General features: G+C 39.7%; 1 protein-coding gene across 1 annotated transcript in view; it reads right to left on the bottom strand.

Annotated features, from left to right (window-relative positions):
* Positions 1-19,608, bottom strand: part of SLC9B2 (solute carrier family 9 member B2) — a 53,811-nt gene that overhangs the window by 23,141 nt on the left and 11,062 nt on the right. The window contains exons 2-5 of the mRNA XM_069485462.1: positions 15,770-15,901; positions 14,200-14,380; positions 5,456-5,626; positions 835-977 (exon numbers count right to left, since the gene is read on the bottom strand). Coding sequence (XP_069341563.1) covers positions 835-977; positions 5,456-5,626; positions 14,200-14,380; positions 15,770-15,859 — 585 coding nt within the window. The 5' untranslated portion in view covers positions 15,860-15,901. The remainder of the gene's footprint in view (positions 1-834; positions 978-5,455; positions 5,627-14,199; positions 14,381-15,769; positions 15,902-19,608) is intronic.

The raw sequence follows: 19,608 nt of genomic DNA, 5'->3' as shown, positions 1-19,608 counted from the left end.
TCCCTTTAGTGTTCAGACCATGCTTGGGTCTGCATGGGTTGTCCAGGTGATGAGTTTTATTTAACAAACATTTCAGCATTCTAAGTATTTTGGAGATAGCTTATTCAGTCCTTATAGCAACCTTATGAGATAGGTAACATTATTGTCCCCATTTTTAGATGTCCCCATCTGAAGAGGCGACAGGTTAGCTTCATTTGCCCAAGATCATCAAACTGTGAGTGGTGTGGCCAGGACTGGGCCCAGGCAGGCTGCTTCCGGAGTCTGTGCTCATGATCCCCGCACTAGCCGATTTAACCCTCTCCGTATTCACTTTATGTATAGTTTGTGGTCCCAGAATGGGGCCAGGGTGAAGAGTCTCATCCCTTAAGAACATTCATTGCTGCATTAAAAAACATACATGAAAAAAAGCATTTAAAAAAAATCATATTTGAGACTCCTAAATACGAGGCAGTTTCCTAAGCCAGCAGAGTTAGCACCTAAACACTTGCACAGGGCTTTGCACACCCAAAGTTTGTTGTTTTCTTCTTCACGACCGTTATTCACAACCACAGCCTATATCTCTGCCAGAGAAAAGGGGGAGCCTTTATTCTTGGTGCCGTCCCGACAGGCAGACACCACCTTTCTCCAGGAAAAAGGACAGGAACATCTTTTGGGTTCTTGTGAAGCACAAGGTCCTATTTGCAAAACAATCCTTCATGAAATAATTTCTGTTCTCTTCCTGAGAACGTCATGCAAAGTATCCAAATCCATTTCCCAAATCTCAGCGATTCTAAATGCTTGGAGTATTGGAGGAACAAAATTCCCGTTCAAGAATTAGAAACTTACACTTCATACCTTTGAATCCAGACCCAGGCCAGCACGAACCAGTATGATAGCCAGGGCTATGCTTCTCAAAGAGGAAGACCACTTGTGCTTGATCTGAACGTTATCACTGATGACTGGAGTATTTCTGATGAGGAACCCAGCGAGCAGCATGCCTCGAGTGGAGAAATCAAACAAGTCCAGTTAGTTTTCAAATACAGAAAGTAGTTTTCAGCACTTTAGATGTGAAAGGGACTATCAGATAAACCTCCTTGGATGGAATGAAGTTGAACTTCTAATTCAAAAAAATTAAAATAATATGATAAATTAGAGGATCTAAGAAAAGACTTAAATGGGCAGATAAAAGGACGGATTAGAATAATTAATATTCCCAAAATAGCCGAGCCTAAAAGGGAGAAACAAGATGCGGCCTTTGGATAGAGTGTGTGGTCGAATTCTAAATATAAAATATTTTAAGACAATGCCAGTTCAGTCATCCCTTTGTACGCAGACAGCAAACAGATCTTGAAATTATTTGCTATGTCAGATTACCTCAAATATCAGTAAAACTTACGTGGGTTCTATGTTACCTTCAAACTGGATATTTAATGAGAAGCACGTACCCTATTTAGCAAAGGCTCTAGCAGTGAGTTATGGTGAGACAGGCATTTCCTTGTCGTGTCAGCTGGTGACTCTTATTTCCATCAGCCATTCAGCACCCACGGAATGGCTTCAGGATGTGGCCACCGCGGCAGGTCCCGGGGACACAGTAACGGACCACGCACCGCACCCCGACAAGCTTTCAGCCCCCGGGGACCAGAACAAACCGACGGTCCCAGTGTTGTGAAAGCAGCAGGGGAGTTGTGTGAACCCAGACAGGAAGGGACAGCAAGAAGGGGCCAGGGGGTGGCGGGTGGAGTTGAGAAGTTTCTGGAAGAGACAGTTTATTCAGAGGTACAAGACAAAGTCACGCATTCTAGAAATTGCAAGTAGTTAAGGAGTAGCTGAGGAAATGGAGTAGTTTGTGAAGGAATCTGCCTTTGTTGGCACCGCACGCCCGTGCGAAGGGGAAGATTTCTGTCGGAGACTGAGGCTTCTGCCTTCCAGGCTGTTCCAGCCGGACCCTCTTCTCCTCACGTCCCCGTAAGCACCACCCTTCAAATGACTAAATACACTAAAGTCAGCGTGTTTTGTGATGCGAGATCTGAGAACAGAGACAAACTGCAAGCAAAGCTTTCTGTGACTTGCTCCGGGCCCATTAGGCACGAAAGCGTCACTTCCAGGCCCCTCTCCTCACTGCCGTTTAGTCCAGATAAAGTCTCTAAGCTCTGAATTCTGCAGTGATGGTCTTTCTAGAATGCATATTGGGCAGTAGTGTGAGCGTGCCTGTTTTTAGAAGAAATAATGGTAAGAGTAATATATGCACGTGGTAAAATCAAAACATCGCTGACAGAGGTACAGGCTGTGCCCAACCGCAGCTTCCCACCCCATGTCCTTCCAGAAAGTTTCTATCCCTAGTCAAGCATGCCCCTGTGTGGACGTGTGCACATGCTCTCTTGTGCTGGACACACATAGGAGCATACTTATACCATACTGTGCAACTCGCTTTATTCCCCTTAATAATATATCCCATAGAAGCACATAGATATTTACTTTATCCTCTTTTTTTTTTTTTTTTTTGAGACAGAGTCTCACTCTGTTGCCCGGGCTAGAGTGAGTGCCATGGCGTCAGCCTGGCTCACAGCAACCTCAAACTCCTGGGCTCAAGCGATCCTCCTGCCTCAGCCTCCCGAGTAGCTGGGACTACAGGCATGTGCCACCATGCCCGGCTAATTTTTTCTATATATTTTTAGTTGGCCAGATAATTTCTTTCTATTTTTTAGTAGAGACGGGGTCTTGCTCTTGCTCAGGCTGGTCTCGAACTCCTGAGCTCAAACGATCCACCTGCCTTGGCCTCCCAAGTGCTAGGATTACAGGTGTGAGCCACTGCACCTGGCCTACTTTATCCTCTTTAATAGCTGCAATGGTCTCTCACCATAATTTTCCCACAGAAACACACAAATGTTTACTTTATTCTCTTTTAATAGCTGCAATAGTAGCTCACCATAATTTTTGGACCATTAACCTATTCATTAATAGATTCTAAGGAACTTTTCAGATTTTTCACTATAAACAGTACTGAAATGAGCACATTTCATACATCCAATATTTATTAAGTGCCTATTACATGCCAGCCCCATCAAGATCGGGGTAATACAGAGGTGAGTTAGACCAACATGGTCCTTGCCCATATGCAGCTTATATATTTGTAGGTCTATATAAGTATATCCATGTGACTAATTCCCAGCAGTGGGAACGTTAAGCCCACGGTACAGGTGTATATAGTTTTTATAGACATTGATGAGTTACCAGCCAAAAACATGCTGCACTAATGTTTACATTCTGTTAATATGGCAATAGCTCTTCCCTGAAATTTAAAATGTAGATCTAAACCAGATCTAAATTGATTACAGCATATAACAACCTGAAATCAAAAGGAACAATAATCTAACAAGAACTCAACCTATTTTAAGAGGATTTTTGTATAGTTTTGGCGGGGATGAGGGAGCATTTTTCATTCCTGATATGAACATGGAAAGAATTTCCCTGGGACACTGTTTCCTTTGCCAATGGTCTGGGTTGATGTGATGCGACCGCTTGATTTTGATTTAGCAGCAACGAATATTTATGTTCTGTTACAACTTCTCAACTCTGCTGCTATAGTGTGAAGCAGCTATAGACAACATGTAAATGAATAAACATGGGTGTGTTCCAATTAGTATGCTACTGATAAAAAGAAGTGGTTTGTCAACCTTTTATCATAGCATATTGGTATATTTAGAAATAATTCATTTTAACAATAATTCAATTAATAACTTTAGAGAACAAAAAGCACACATGAGAAATAGTATGAATTAAATAGAATATCTTTAGTTTTACCTAAAATTAAAAATCTATTGTGAAATAGTGCATAGGAAGATGTAAATAATTCTACTTTTTTTTTACATTTAGCTTTAAATGCCGACCATAAATTCAAAAGCAAATAATTTTGGTCTAGGTTAACCAATCCTGACTGTTCTCACAAATACAGCTAACAGGAAAAAAAGTTTGTCCAGGAAATGTATGCAAATATACATACACGTGTAAAAAGTAGATGGTTTTTTAACAAAACCGAGTGATTAATAAATATGTTAGAAAGGGACACAAAATGCCTTGTGTCGAGTTTAAGTTTTGTAATATGAAATTCTTTAAAGAAACATTATGGATATGATGCCTCGTTTTAAGACTAATTTGCTTCTGTGTCTTGTTTGGGCAGTTCTTATTGCCTCTGGAAGAATATTTTTGGGCAAGTCTTTTAACAACTGTGATATTATACTTTAAATATACCCAATAGTGTGCTGGTAAATGCTTTAGAGTGGCTCTCAAAAAAAAAAAAAAACTCCATGCATTTTATATATGCACATATGTTTATTATAAATTTTCCTGACATAAAGAATGGGCAGCACCCAGTTTACAAATACATAACGATCTTCACTGTAAATTCTATATAGTCAATTGATGCTCACAGAATGCTTTCATTGCCTGTTTGCCAAACTTCTGTGTCCACAACCATTTATGGTTGTAGCTCAGCCAAGATTTGACAAAATCAGGCCGGGCGCGGTGGCTCACGCCTGTAATCCTAGCACTCTGGGAGGCCGAGGTGGGCGGATCGTTTGAGCTCAGGAGTTCGAGACCAGCCTGAGCAAGAGCGAGACCCCATCTCTACTAAAAATAGAAAGAAATTATATGGACAGCTAAAAATATATATAGAAAAAAATTAGCCGGGCATAGTGGCACATGCCTGTAGTCCCAGCTACTCGGGAGGCTGAGACAGGAGGATCGCTTGAGCTCAGGAGTTTGAGATTGCTGTGAGCTAGGCTGACGCCATGGCACTCACTCTAACCTGGGCAACAGAGAGAGACTCTGTCTCAAAAAAAAAAAAAAAAAAAAAAAAGATTTGACAAAATCAGACTACAAATAAACACTTGGTCACTATGTGATTCAGCAAAGAAGTCACTCGCATCACTGATGAGCAAGTGTAGTGTCACCATGAATGTTAGTTGCTATTTTTGCTTATACTAATAAGATGAAAATGAAACAATAACAATATATGTCAGAATTTCACTCTTTGTCAATGATGTGAGCAACTGACAATATAACAAGCCCTGATTTGTAGCATTTGCTGATTTTTTGTTATAGATTCTTCTATCATGGCTAATTTTAAGCTACCAACATGATGTCACTGAATGTGCAGCTGGGGAGAGAGGGCAGTGGCACCCCATTCCACCGCGTTTCCACAATCTCAAAAGCATAGACAAGGAGAAATGTAGAAAAAGAATTAGGAAGTGATAAGTTTTGAGTATTAAATTGCTCTTGTTTTTTATGTAAGTTATTGAATTGTAAATTTATTGTTTTAATTGCCATGTTTAACAACTGGCTCACGAAACTCAAAATTGAACAACCAGCTTTGTGCTCCAACACTGCAAATATAGAAACAGTTTTTCCTTTATTTTCCAAGCGACTATTTTAAAAATATGATCTACTTGGAAGAAAACATGAAGTGTTTGGCACTTACCAAGAAGAGGAGGCAGTGGAGGCAGCGTAGGTAACTTAATAAGCCTCAAAAGTTTACCTCCAAAGACGGCACAATAGAATAGGATTATAATTCCAAATAGGTTTCCTCCAGGAAGACATTCGCTGCCAGTCATTGACCAAACTACAGCCCACAGAAGAACAAGGATGGTGACTGAAATAAACCAGGAAAACTAGTTACCATCAACAAGTTATCATGTGCAGGTGCTGACATAATCTAAAAATAACGTTTTAAAACAAATATTGAACGCATATGCAAATATTTATAATCATGTTTAATTTGTAAAGATCGTCAGTAATATGAGCAACTGCACAATCACCAACCGTCTTAAAAATTAGATTTTTACCAGTGCTTCTAAATCTGCCCATGCGTTCCTCCCTATCCATTCCCCAGTTCCCTTCATGCTGTCGGAAGGAAACATTATCTTGAACTTTTTTTTTTTACCATTCTCTTATTTTTCTTTATAATTTTACCACAAAAGGATCAGGATTTAACATTATAAAGAGAAATGATCGCTGTCTTTACCCTCTTCACAGGAACGTGAGACTACTTGAACTATAATCACATTCCAGTATTTTAGTTCTTCTGCCTTGAATTCAACATGATTGTTTCTTCTTACAGTCGATATTTAGAATTACCTATGTATAAACCTTTTTTTTTGATCATCATTCATTATGGCATCTTATAGCTATCATCTTTAGTAGAAGCATTTCTATTGGAATACGAAATACGTTCCCCTGTTTGAAAACCCGTACACTAAAAATAGAAAGTCTCATGAGAAAAACAGTTGGGGCAGACCACTCAAAATTCAAAACTTGGCCAGGCGCGGTGGCTCACGCCTGTAATCCTAGCACTCTGGAAGGCCGAGGCGGGCGGATCGTTTGAGCTCAGGAGTTCGAGACCAGCCTGAGCAAGAGCGAGACCCCGTCTCTACTAAAAAATAGAAAGAAATTATATGGACAGCTAAAAATAAAATATATAGAAAAAATGAGCCGGGCATGGTGGCACATGCCTGTAGTCCCAGCTACTCGGGAGGCTGAGGCAGGAGGATCGCTGGAGCCCAGGAGTCTGAGGTTGCTGTGAGCGAGGCTGATGCCACAGCACTCTAGCCCGGGCAACACAGTGAGACTCTGTCTCAAAAAAAAAAATAAAATAAAATAAAAATTCAAAACTTGTGACCAAAGCAATACTTGTTAACAAAAGCAACACTAATAGAAGTACTAGCACAGTTAACTCCCCACTGACGTCTATGTCCTCTGCAAGCAGTCGGTCCTTTGCAAGCTGAACCCTGAGACCACGGTTCCCACTTCGAGACGTGGATTCCCCAGGGCATGTGCTTTACACAGAGAGCAGCGCCACAGGAATCTGGTCCACACTGCAGCCCTCTCCATTAATTAAAAAAAAAAAAAAAAGTTTTTAAACAAAGGGGAAAGCGTTGGCAGTTTTTAAATCTATCCTCTTAGCTGCTACTCCACGTGTGTAATCTCGTCAGATTGCTTCACGCTGTGGAATGTTTAAGAGTCCCTGAAGCCCCTAAACCAGCTACTAACTGCACTTACACTGGGGTTCCAGCTTTTAAACGATTCTCATGTGAGGGAGGCGTTACCTTCAATTGTAAGAAAGCACATACCTGATCCTTTCTGGGGGGTTGGGGGGGGTTCAATCCGCTTTGCCTTCACTTGCTATTGCTTAATGCTACAGAATATTAATGTGCCAGGAAAAATGATACACAACAATGCAAATTCGACTTTATACTGACACAGTTCCCCTACTTAGCATTGCAGACGAGCTAGTTCGCGGTGTAGAAACACGCTGTATCAGAGCCTGCTGTATTTCTCACAGGGATCTGTTGGTAGGAAATTCTTTGTTTTATTGTCTGGAATTAACTTTATTCTCATTTTTTCTTTTTTTTTTTTTTTTGAGACAGAGTCTCACTCTGCTGCCCAGGCTAGAGTGAGTGCCGTGGCGTCAGCCTCGCTCACAGCAACCTCAAACTCCTGAGCTCAAGCGATCCTCCTGCCTCAGCCTCCCGAGTAACTGGGACTACAGGCATGCGCCACCATGCCCGGCTAGTTTTTTTCTATATATATTTTTAGCTGTCCAGATCATTTCTTTCTATTTTTTTAGTAGAGTTCGGGGTCTCGCTCTTGCTCAAGCTGGTCTCAAACTCCTGACCTTGAGTGATCTTCCCACCTCAGCCTCCCAGAGTGCTGGGATTACAGGCGTGAGCCACCGCGCCTGGCCTACTCTCATTCTTAAAAGATAGTTTTTCTATGTATACCTCAGGTTTACCTCAAATTCTAGGTTGAGAGTTATTTTCTCTCTGTTCCTTGAAAATATTATTCCTTGGTTTTTCTGGCTTTCATTGTTGCTGTTGAGAAGTCTAATTTCAGCTTTTTTAAGGAATTCTTTTTGACCGTTTTAAAGATGTTTTTCTTTGGTTTTCTGCAGTTTCAGTATGATGTGTTTACGTGTGGCTTCCTTCTGTTTTGCTTAGGATTTATGAGGTTTCTTTTCTTAATCAGTTCTGGAACATTCTTAGTCTTTATTTCTTCAAATATTTCCTTTTCCCCATTTTCCCCACTGTGATTAGGCAGTCACACTCAGTTCCCATGTTGCTAACCCCAGTTTTCTCAGTTTTCACCCCTGTGTAAGCTGCACTCATTCTAGATGATCTGTTCAGATCTATCTGCCAGTCACCCATTCTCTTTTCACTTGATCTGTTGCTTAATCTATCCGTTGAGTTTTTAATTTCAATTACTCTACTATATCTTTCATTTCTAGAACTTCAAGGTGATTCGTATTCAGATCTGTCCATTTTTAAAATATTACTTGTTTCATACTCATATTTGCTATCTCCTCTTTAACTTCTTTATATGTATCAAACATATTTTACATTCTGTTTTCTGATGACATACATTCTTGAAATCTCTGTTTTCTGTTTCCTTGTGCATGCTGTGAGTTTTAGTTTGTTTGCTGCGATAGTGAGCTCTTCCTTGGACCTGTATCTGTGGGTTTGTTGGAGGCTTAGACGGAATGCTGGTTTTCCTAGATAGGATTTGAATTTGCTCCTACCAAGCTTGCAATCTGGGACCATCTGAAAATGTTACATACATTTTTCTGATTTTTTTTCTGTGAAATTGGAGCACAAATCGGGATGAAATTATACATTTTTAGTGGAGATTCCTCTCCTGCCCCAGCCAGCCACTACAGTTGAGAGAAACGGGTTTAGTCGAGGTCCCATCTGCAGGACAGGGTCACCTCAATTTATCATCCCACGGGGTGAGTAAAAGCGAATGGCTTCTCCTGTGATCGCTCTCCCACCGGGGCAGGCTCCAGCTTAGCCTCGCGCCTGGGGCTCTCCGAGTCAGTCTCAAGTTCACTGGGCTTTGGCAGAAACCTCCAGGGTGAGAGCCAGCTTCCGTGCTTGCTCACCTCTCCCACTTTGTTTTTGGTGTCTAATGATTTCCTGCTTTTTTGACAGATCAAAGGTCCACTTACAAATTTTTAAACTTTTTTGGATGTTTTCCTTGCTTTAAGTGACAGGATTGTTCATAAAGTTTTGTCTACCGTTGCTAGAGACTGAGTCCGATGTCCCTTCTTCTAAACCCTCATAGAATTGTTTCAGATTTTCTAGGCTTATGATACTATTGCCATGAAATAACTAAGGGGCCTTCAGTATTTTTCACTTGGCTATAAGGGGTGAAATTTCCATGCAATATTGGAGGTAGAATGGGAAAGTAGGATTTGCCAGTTATGAAATTCTACTTTATCATAGCACAAACCCAGCTTTATATTAAATTCAACAAGGTAGAATTAAGAGTTTTCATTTTCTCATTTCAAGATCACTTTTTAAAAAAAATCTCTTAACTCTCCTTTTTTTCACATACTTGAAATACAATTAAATACAGAGCAAATGTATAGTGATAAAGTTTCTCTGAATCACATTTTAAATCAGTTAATAATTTACTTCTCATTTATGATTTTGGAAAATCATATTTTCACATGTAAGATTTACTTTTTGAGAAGAACACTTACATGAGCACAGGAAGGAATATAGGACAAAAGTAGTCTTACAAACCTCAGGAACAGAAGTACAGGAAAGTAATTGATGGGGTGTTTATCTACCACGAACCCCATTTTTCAGGCAGCTTTATGAACAATGATTATAGATTTTTTAAAATTGAGCCTCAAAATCACATCATTCATTATTACCCTTATATTAATCTGTATCTTTTATTGTAAATATTTTAATTACAAATATGCTATATTTTGAATGATAAAAGTTTTAAAAAATAATAAAAAAGACAGAAAAGGTATTAAGTTTTCCGTTGCCTTATCATCTAGTGTATATTTTGGAACTTGATTTTCTCTATGTATTCTAAATAAATTTGAGATTTTCCTCCACGCTAGTTCAGAACTTTACTTGATTTCATTAAAAACTATCTAGAGTCTAAAGCATAACAATCTATGCTTGGCTTTCATTGTCCCATCTGAAAGTGGTGAAAATGTCTTCCAGAGCTCACAAATGACATGTTACTATAAAAAATTGAGTCTTATTTTTCAGTAAACATAACATCTGCGGGGGTCCATGTATTTACTTCAATGATGCTATCATTCCTTGACAAAATTTTTGAAATTGTCTTTAAATCTGACTTTATAGTAAGACCCAAAACTATGACACTGTTGGAAGAAAGCACTGGAAAAAAACCGTGTGACACTGGTCTGGGCAATCACTTTTTGAATATGACCCCAAAACTACAGGCAACAAAAGCAAAAGTAGACAAATGGGATTACATCAAACTAAAAAGCTTCTGCACAGCAAAGGAAACAATCAACAGAGTGAAGAGATCATGTATGGAACAGGAGAAAATATATGCAAACCATACACCTTACAAGGAGATAATATCCAAAATACATATAAGAAACTCAAACAACTCAATACCAAGACAACAAATAACCTGATTCAAACATGGGCAAATGGGACTGCAAACTAGTGCAACCTCTATGGAAAGCAATATGGAGATACCTTAAACAGATACAAGTAGACCTACCATTTGATCCAGCAATCCCATTACTGGGCATCTACCCAAAAGAACAAAAGACATTCTATAACAAAGATATCTGTACCTGAATGTTTAACAGCAGCACCAATTCACAATTGCAAAGATGTGGAAACAACCCAAGTGCCCATCAATACATGAGTGGATTAATAAAATGTGATATATGTATACCATGGAGTACTACTCAGCTATAAGAAACAATGGTGACATAGCACCTCTTGTATTTTCCTGGAAAGAGTTGGAACCCATTCTACTAAGTGAAGTATCCCAAGAATGGAAAAATAAGCACCACATGTACTCACCATCAAATTGGTTTCACTGATCGTCACCTAAGAGCACATGTAGGAATAACATTGATCGGGTGTCGGGCAGATGTGGGTGGGGGAGGGGATGGGTGTATACACACATAATGAGTGCGACGCATACTGACTAGGGGATGGACACGCTTGAAGCTCTGACTCGGGGTGGGGGGGCAAGGGCAATATACGTAACCTAAACTTTTGTACCCCCACAATATGCTGAAAAAAGAAAAAAAAAACACGGGTAAAGATAGCAATCTATCCTTGAACAAGAAAAAAAATTAAAAATAAATGGGCAAAGTAATCCTAGCACTCTGGGAGGCCGAGGCGGGTAGATCGCTCAAGGTCAGGAGTTCGAGACCAGCCTGAGCAAGAGCGAGACCCCGTCTCCACTAAAAATAGAAAGACATTATATGGACAACTAAAAATCTATATAAAAAAATTAGCCGGGCATAGTGGCGCATGCCTGTAGTCCCAGCTACTCGGGAGGCTGAGGCAGGAGGATCGCTTGAGCCCAGGAGTCTGAGGTTGCTGTGAGCTAGGCTGACGCCACGGCACTCACTCTAGCCTGGGCAACAGAGTGAGACTCTGTCTCAACAACAAAAAAAAATAAATAAATGGGCAAAGGACTGAACAGACATTTCTCCAAAGAGAATATACAAATGGCAAAAAAAAATATGAAAATAATGTTCAACATTTTTCATCAGGAAAATGCAAATTAAAACCATAATGAAATATCACCTCACACCTGTTAGAATGGCTATTACCAAAAAGACAAAAGATAACAAGGGTTGGTGGATATGTACAGAAAAGGGAACCCTTACATGCTGTTGGTGGTAATATAAATTAGCATAGCCATGATGCAAAATAGTATGGAGCTTCCTCGAAAAATTGAAAATAGAACTATTGTATGATTGAGCAATCCTAATACTGAGTATATATCAAAAGGAAATTAAATCAGATCTCACTGCCATGTTCATGGCAGCACTAGTCACAACAGCCAAGATATGGACTCAACCTAAGTGTCCACCAGTGAATTAACAGATAAAGAAAATGTGGTATGTATGCATATGGAATGCTAGTCGGCCATAAAACAGAATAAAATCCTGTTATTTGCAACAACATGGATGAACCTGGAGGACATTATTATGCTAAGTGTAATAAGCCAGGCACGGAAAGGCAAACACTGTATGTTTTCACTCATGTGGAATCTAAAAAAGTTGATCTCACAGAAATGGTGAATAGAACAATGGTTACCAGAGACTGGGGATCAGAGGGGATGGGGTTACGGAGAAAGGATGGTCAAAGGCTACAAAGTTATAATTAAAGTGCAAGAATATGTTTGGTATCCTATTGCACGGTAGGCTGACTATAGTCAACAGTATGGTATTTTGCACCTCAAAGTAAGTAGAAGAGATGATTTTCTATGTTCTTATCACAAAGAAATGATTAATGTTTGAGGTGATAGATATGCTAATTCATTTGATTTGATCATTACACAATGTATACATGCATTGAAACATCACATTCTACCCCCAAATATGTAGAATTTTGTGTCAATTAGAAATTAAAATTAATTAATTAATTAATAAGTGCTCATGGGCTGGGCATGGAGGCTCACTCCTATAATCCCAGCACTTTGGGAGGTTGAGACAGGAGGATCACTTGAGCCCAGGAGTTAGAGACAAGCCTGGGCAACAGTTAGATCCCGTCTCTACAAAAAATTTTCAAAAATTAGCCAGGTATGGTGGTGCATATCTGTAGTCCCAGCTACTTGGGAGGATGAGACAGGAAGATAACCTTCACCCAGAAGTTTGAGGCTGTGGTGAGCTATGATGATGCCACTGCACTCTAGCCCAGGCAACAGAGCTAGACCCTGTCTCAGAACAAAAAAAAAAAAAAAAAAAAAGAAAGTAAAAAATTGTGGCTAAATTCCAGGCATTTAAGGAATATCAGGGGCATAATGGTCAATGCCTTGACATGTTGCTACTCTCTGTAGACCTTATATTTGAAGATAGATATATATATATGTGTGTGTATATATATACATCACTCAAATATATAACCCAAATTTGGGTTGCTGGTCAAAGGATACAAAATTTCAGTTAGACAGGAGGAATAATTTCCAAAAATCTGTTGTACAACATGGTGACTATAGTTAATAATATGTTGTATTCTTTTTTCTTTTATGGGTATAAAATATTTTACATATTTATACATTTTACATATGTGAGTATTTTTTACATGCACTGAAAGTATAATGATCAAGTTGGGGTATCTGGGGTATCCATCACCTCGAGTATTTATCATTTCTGTGTATTGGTTACACTTCAAGTCCTCTCCTCTAGCTACTTTGTGGTGTAAAATATATGGTTGCTAACTCTAGTCAACCCTAGTCTGCTATGGAACAGTAGAACCATGTCCTTGAAAAATGCTAAAAGAGTGGATATAAGGTGTTCTCACCACAAAAATGATAACTATGTGAGGTAATGCATGTGTTAATTAGCTAGAATTAGTCATTTCACAATGTATATATACTTTGTAACATCATGTTGTACATGGGAAATATATACTGTTTTATCTGCCAATGTAAAAATAAAATAAAACAAAAATTTTAAATCTCTCTTATAAAAAGGAATAATATCTTCTTAAAGAAAAAACTAGACTGGGCACAGTGGCTCACACCTGTAATCCCAGCACTTTGGCAGGCCAAGGCAGGGGGCTCGTCTGAGGCTAGAAGTTCAAGCTGGGGGTGGTCATGTGCGCCCGGAGTCCCAGCTGCTACAGGAGGATCACTGGAGCCCAGGAGTTGGAGGTTGTAGTGAGCTATGATCACTCCACTGCACTCCAGTCTGGGCAGCAGAGGAGACCTTGTCTCAAAATTAAAATTAGATTAAATTAGCTGAATTGCAAACCAACCACCTTACTTATAAAATGACAAGTTTTATTTGGAAGTGTAAATGGTGTTGTGTTTGCTCAAATAGTAGTTGCATGAATTCACAGGAACAACGACCAACATTATGTAGTGATTTCTATAGCTCTAAAGTAATCCTGTGAAATTGATCAGATATAATACAGGAAAAAGCCCTTGATCTCTGTCCTTTTCCCCTTCCCACTGGCTTAAACGGTGGAGACCGCAGTGATTCTGGAGGCTGGGCTGAAGATGGCAGAGCCCTGTCGGCCTGGGCCCGTGAACGTGGAGAGCAGAGCCAGCTACCGTTGGGAATTGGGCACCGAGTAGTTTTTACGTGTGATAGAAGTAAACTTCTTTTTGTCCTTTACACCATATTAATTAGACATCTCTCATTAAAACAACGTCATCTTTTACCCTCTCTTTCTGAATCCATCCCTACCATTTACATACCGTTTGTTATTACTCTGTCCAGTAAACCATGAGGAGGGCAAGCCAATGTCTGTCTCAGTCTTTGTAAGTGATTTGATTCAGTGGGTGTTTCTTGTAGCTTTTTTTCACTGCTGTTCAATAGGTTACTTCCCTCTGTTGGTTCATTTCCATCTGTACCTTTGAGGTTCATAATTGTCTCCTCCTGTATGTAAAGCACTTTTTAAAATCCTTAAAATTGTATATTTGCAACACTTTTAATAGTTACTGAGTCATCACATTACAATTCAAATTTCCATTACTAACATCAAGCATAGTACTTTATAAGGAAAATATATAAATTTATTATTAGCTATTCAGCTAGTACTTGGAACAAGAACTATGTTAGGAGTATTTAGCACAGTCACTATTTTTAGTACAGATTAAGCATCCCTAATCTGAAAATCTGCAATCCAAAATGTTCCAAGAGTCGGGCGCGGTGGCTCACACCCGTAATCCTAGCACTCTGGGAGGCCAAGGAAGGCGGATCGTTTGAGCTCAGGAGTTTGAGACCAGCCTGAGCAAGAGCGAGACCCCGTCTCTACTAAAAAAAAAAAAAGAAAGAAACTAGCTGGACAACTAAAAATATATATATAAAAAAATTAGCCGGGCATGGTGGCGCATGCCTGTAGGCCTAGCTACTCAGGAGGCTGAGGCAGGAGGATCGCTTGAGCCAAGAGTTTGAGGTTGCTGTGAGTGAGGCTGATGCCACGGCACTCTAGCCCGGGCAACAGAGTGAGACTCTGTCTCAAAAACAAAACAAAACAAAACAAAACAAAATGTTCTAAGATCTGAAACTTTTTGAGCACCAACATGATGCCACAAGTGGAACATTCCACACCAGACCCCATGTGACTGGTCAGAATCAAAATGCAACTTTGTTGCATGTACAGAATTATTAAAAATATTGTATAAAATTACCTTCAGGCTATGTGTATAAGGTGTATATGAAACATAAATGAATTTCATGTTTTAATTTGGGTCCCATTCCTAAGATATCTCATTATGTACATGCAAATATTCCAAAATCCAAAAAAATCTGAAACATTTTTGATCCCAAGTATTTCGGATAAGGTACATTCAACCTGTATTATAAATGCTTGTGTGACATAAAATTTCATTATGTTTTGTAATGCTGAGTTTAAAAATCAGCATATTTAACATATAATTCAGGACAATAGTTGGCCCATATACCAAAGTGGTTCAGGAAAAGATAACTAACTGTGGTGAAAACCAATTCACATTCATTCATCTGCCTGAATTTAAGCAATACAGAGAGAAGGAAGAAAGCATAACCATTCTAGGGATTAGGCCAGGAACACAAAGCATTTCAATTCTTCCAGTCTCAGATAGGGCCAGCTGGTAACGTCATCAGCTGGAAAACTGGTAGTCACACCTTCCCTGGACTGTATGAGTTTGGGGATTAAGAATGGGGAGAATTGTTAATTGAGAGGTAGAGAATGAAGACACAATTCTATCATAGCTTGAAAATACAGTCGCTTCCTTAAAGAAATGACTGGGATGTTATTTAATGCACATTTGACTATTGATTTACCTGCGTTTCTTGATGCACAGAGGCTGTGCGACTCATCCCTGTGGATGGTTCTGAATCTTCACATTCAATTGCTTTGTCTTCATCCCTCATGATGTATAATTAAGAAGATGACAGAGGGAAGAGGAACAAGATCTGTTTTGAAGGAGAAACAGTATAGATATATAGCAACAATTTGAAAATCTTTCGATTTCAAAGATTTGGGACTATATTATTTCTTCCCTTAGAACTCTAAATGGCTAAAATATTCTCAATTAGACTATTCTTAACCTTCAATTGCTGATCCTTTGTTTGATTCCAATATATTATCCTCATTCTTATCTACGTTTTTACCTCTCTTAAAAAAAAGCCCTTGTTGACCAATCACATTTTTATGATTTCTGTCCCGTCCTGTTTTTTGAGTTATACTTGAAAGTATGCCAAGCAATATCACCATTACACTGTGCTCTTTAATGGGCCAACTTGAAGAAGCAGGAAGGTTCCAGGTAATTTTCCAACGTTGGTATGACGGATGAGTCACTAAAGGGAAATCTCTGGATTCCATAATTTTCAAAGAAACCAGAGTCACTAATTCCTGCCTGGTTCTCATTTCTAAAGTAAAGTTTAAAAATACAACACCATTGACTGAGTAGCCACAATGTCTTAGAAACTACGATCAGGGCTATGGTGGTCGCTTGCTCGTCATTGTGGGCGAATCAAAGATTACCAAAGCACATTCTTTGTCTTCCATAGGTTTACAGTATACCAAGAAAGGTAAAATTATACCCAGTGACTAAAACGCCTATAAGGCGGATAGGTTAGCTCAATAAACCTACTTCAATCTCTTCTCCGGTGGCTTTCCATGCCATGGAGGCTGCAAGCCAAATACAGTACTCTAAATCCTAGTCACTTTTGCAGCTAGAGGTGGCCATATGTCACAGTTCTATGCATGAGACGTAAGTGGGAGTCCCTGAGGAGGCCTTTAGAGGATCAGACTTTCTCTTCTTTGCCCGCTAAGATTTCCATTTCTCTTTCCTAGTATGTAGATACCATGTCTGGAGGGCCAGCAGCCATCTTTCACCCATGAGAACAAAAGTCCTGTGCTTGGCATAGCGGGTAAGTGAGACAGGAGAAGCTGATTCCTTGACGGCATCCTCCAGTTGCCCCATTAGTCTTGGACTGCCAAGCTTGGAGGAAACTGTTTAAACCCTTATTAGTCAACTTTTTCTTTTTACTAGTAAGTAAACTTATTCCTAATACAACAAGTGCAATGAGCATTATGATTAGAGGCACAAACTACAAACTGTGGTAGAACCAAAGAAAAAATTACGTGAGAGAAAGGGAAAATTTAATACAACACATTCGTGAGTGCCAAATATGTGCCAGGCACTATACTAGGCCATAAACACAAGGATGAATTGTTTAATACATAGGACCCCTGCTTCAGGCAATCATTTTCACAGTTCAACAAAGTGGTAAAAAGTTTGCATGTAAAATTGCAAAGAACATCAAAATCTTTCCACCATTACTACCACCTCCACCACCACCACCACCATTTTCCTTCCTTACAAAACACAATGACAACCAGAATGGCATCTTTAAAAACCTTCAGTTTAGACTGGGCACAGTGGCTCACGCCTGTAATCCCAGCACTTCAGGAGCCCGAGGCAAGAGAATCACTTGAGGCCAAGAGTTCAATGAAGGTCAGCCTGGGCAACATAGCGGGACCCCATCTCTACAAAAACATAAAAAAATTACCCAGGTGTGGTGGCCTGCACCTCCCAACTACTCGGGAGGCTGAAGTGGGAGGGTCATTTGAGCCCAGAACTTCAAGGTTACAGTGAGCCATGATCATGCCACTGCACTCCAACCTGGGTGACATAGCAAGACCCTGTCTCTAAAAATAACAAAACAAAAAAACCCCTTCAGTTTAGTTTTTATTATATACGATTTATAATAAATATGTTTATTTAATGATGTATGTGTATATATAATTTTTAAATTTAAAAATCTTACTCCAAAATTTAGACTGCTAATGAGAAAGAAAGTCATTTTGACAGGACAATGCTGGGCTCGGAGAGCCCGCGTCAAGGCGAGGAGGCCAGAGCAGCGGGAGGTCACGTCCCACACGTGGCACTGGGTCTGCACCTTCTCAAGAGAACGACCCCTGGGATCACGGTGACGAGCTCTGCTGGCGCCGGACTCGGACAAACCTGGTTCCGAAATCCAGCACCGCCACGTGACAAATTCCTTCCCTGCGAAATGGCGACAAGAATCGTTCTCACTGTGCGCGTGGTCAGCACCCAGTAGCGCTGGTTACTGTTAGCCAGTCGTATTCCTTCTTCCTGATTACTGCAAATCTCTACGCATCTTCTTGCTTTTCTTATGAAGCAGGACAAGGTCTCTGTAATCTTGAAGAATTGACTACTTAATCTCATTGATTTTACTTCATCTTCAAGCTCCCTCTTTCAAGGCCCACTTCTTGGGTAGGTGGATGTGGCAGGTAGCATTGTCACTTCTTTATCTTTCTTATTAGGAGAGTTACACAGAAATTCTTGGGCAGCCACTAGAATCACTTCTTTATCAAATTCTCAAAATCAGCTAATTCTGCCACTTAGAAAGAACATTTTTAAACGGTAACCAAGTATAAATGGTTATTTCTAGTAGACATAAACTATTGGTATCAATGAACCCTTTGAGAACTTATTTTATTAATGTTACTATGGTCCTTTTAAACATAAACAACCAAAACTCGGCACGTGGCACAATATATGCTATCTGTGGAAATTTATATAGTTTTGTGTTCCTAAAAAACTTCCTCATTCTCCCATAATCTCCAGCACGGATGCCGAAGTATTTATTTGAGGTCAGAGAGGTACCGCAGAAAGAAAAGGTAAAATGAAATACCAGTCCTTTAATAAGTCCCGTAAAAAAAAACTTAAAACGACTCAGCTTTGTTTATGCTCTGCAGTGTTTCTATTTCCAAAAGATCATCTAGACCACCTGTCTCATTTCACAAACTCACTTAAATTTAGGAAAATCACAAAAATACTAGCTTTACTTAAAGCACCTGTGTTTATGGCATTTATTATTCATAGCAATTGGGCCTTCAAATTCCAATAGTATGTCCTCTATTAAGAAGGCAGTTATCAGAAAATAATAAAGAAAGAAATCAGAATGAAGAAATCAGGAACTATGCAAACATGACCTTTAAAGGCCATAAGAAATGTCATGAAATCCTTGGTTTATACGCCTCACTCAGAGCCCATTAACTCTCATTTTGAAAACAATTCTAATGACTTTGCTCATTTGGTTTCCAAACTCTCAGAAGATAAGATGTTATAAATTAAAATGCAGGAAGAGATTGCTATAATAGAGGCAAAGTGAGAGCACCAGGAGTGATAGCTCACAGTGAAAGAGATCAAAAAGATAGTAACCCCAGACCACGAAATGTGAGATAATATATTTCCACAGGGGATATAATATTTGTAGTCTTGGCCTGCCAAGCACCTTTACTCCCCCTTTTTGCTAACAGCACACACTGATTTTCTTTTGTGGAATCCACGCCTCCCCTATTCTCCAACCATGCGATCGTGTGAGACTGTGAGCCTCACCTGCTCAACCACCATCTCCACCTGTGCTCCAGAGAAGACGGCAGCCCTGGTCAGTGAGGGACCTCCTCCGGTGACATCAGTGGTGTCCGGCAGGAGCATGCCGCCCGGACCTGGCCAATGAGAGTCAGCTTGGGGTGCTTACTGGAACCATTAGGAAAGAGCTCTCTTTCTGTCGGGGTGACTAAACCTAGACTTGCTGTTGAAAATCATTCTGATACCCAGGAAAAGGCTTCCAAAGAATTAAGGGAC

Source organism: Eulemur rufifrons, chromosome 13, assembly GCF_041146395.1.
Source record: "Eulemur rufifrons isolate Redbay chromosome 13, OSU_ERuf_1, whole genome shotgun sequence".
Classification (NCBI taxonomy): Eukaryota; Metazoa; Chordata; class Mammalia; order Primates; family Lemuridae; genus Eulemur; species Eulemur rufifrons.
This window is presented reverse-complemented; position numbering and strand designations above follow the sequence as displayed.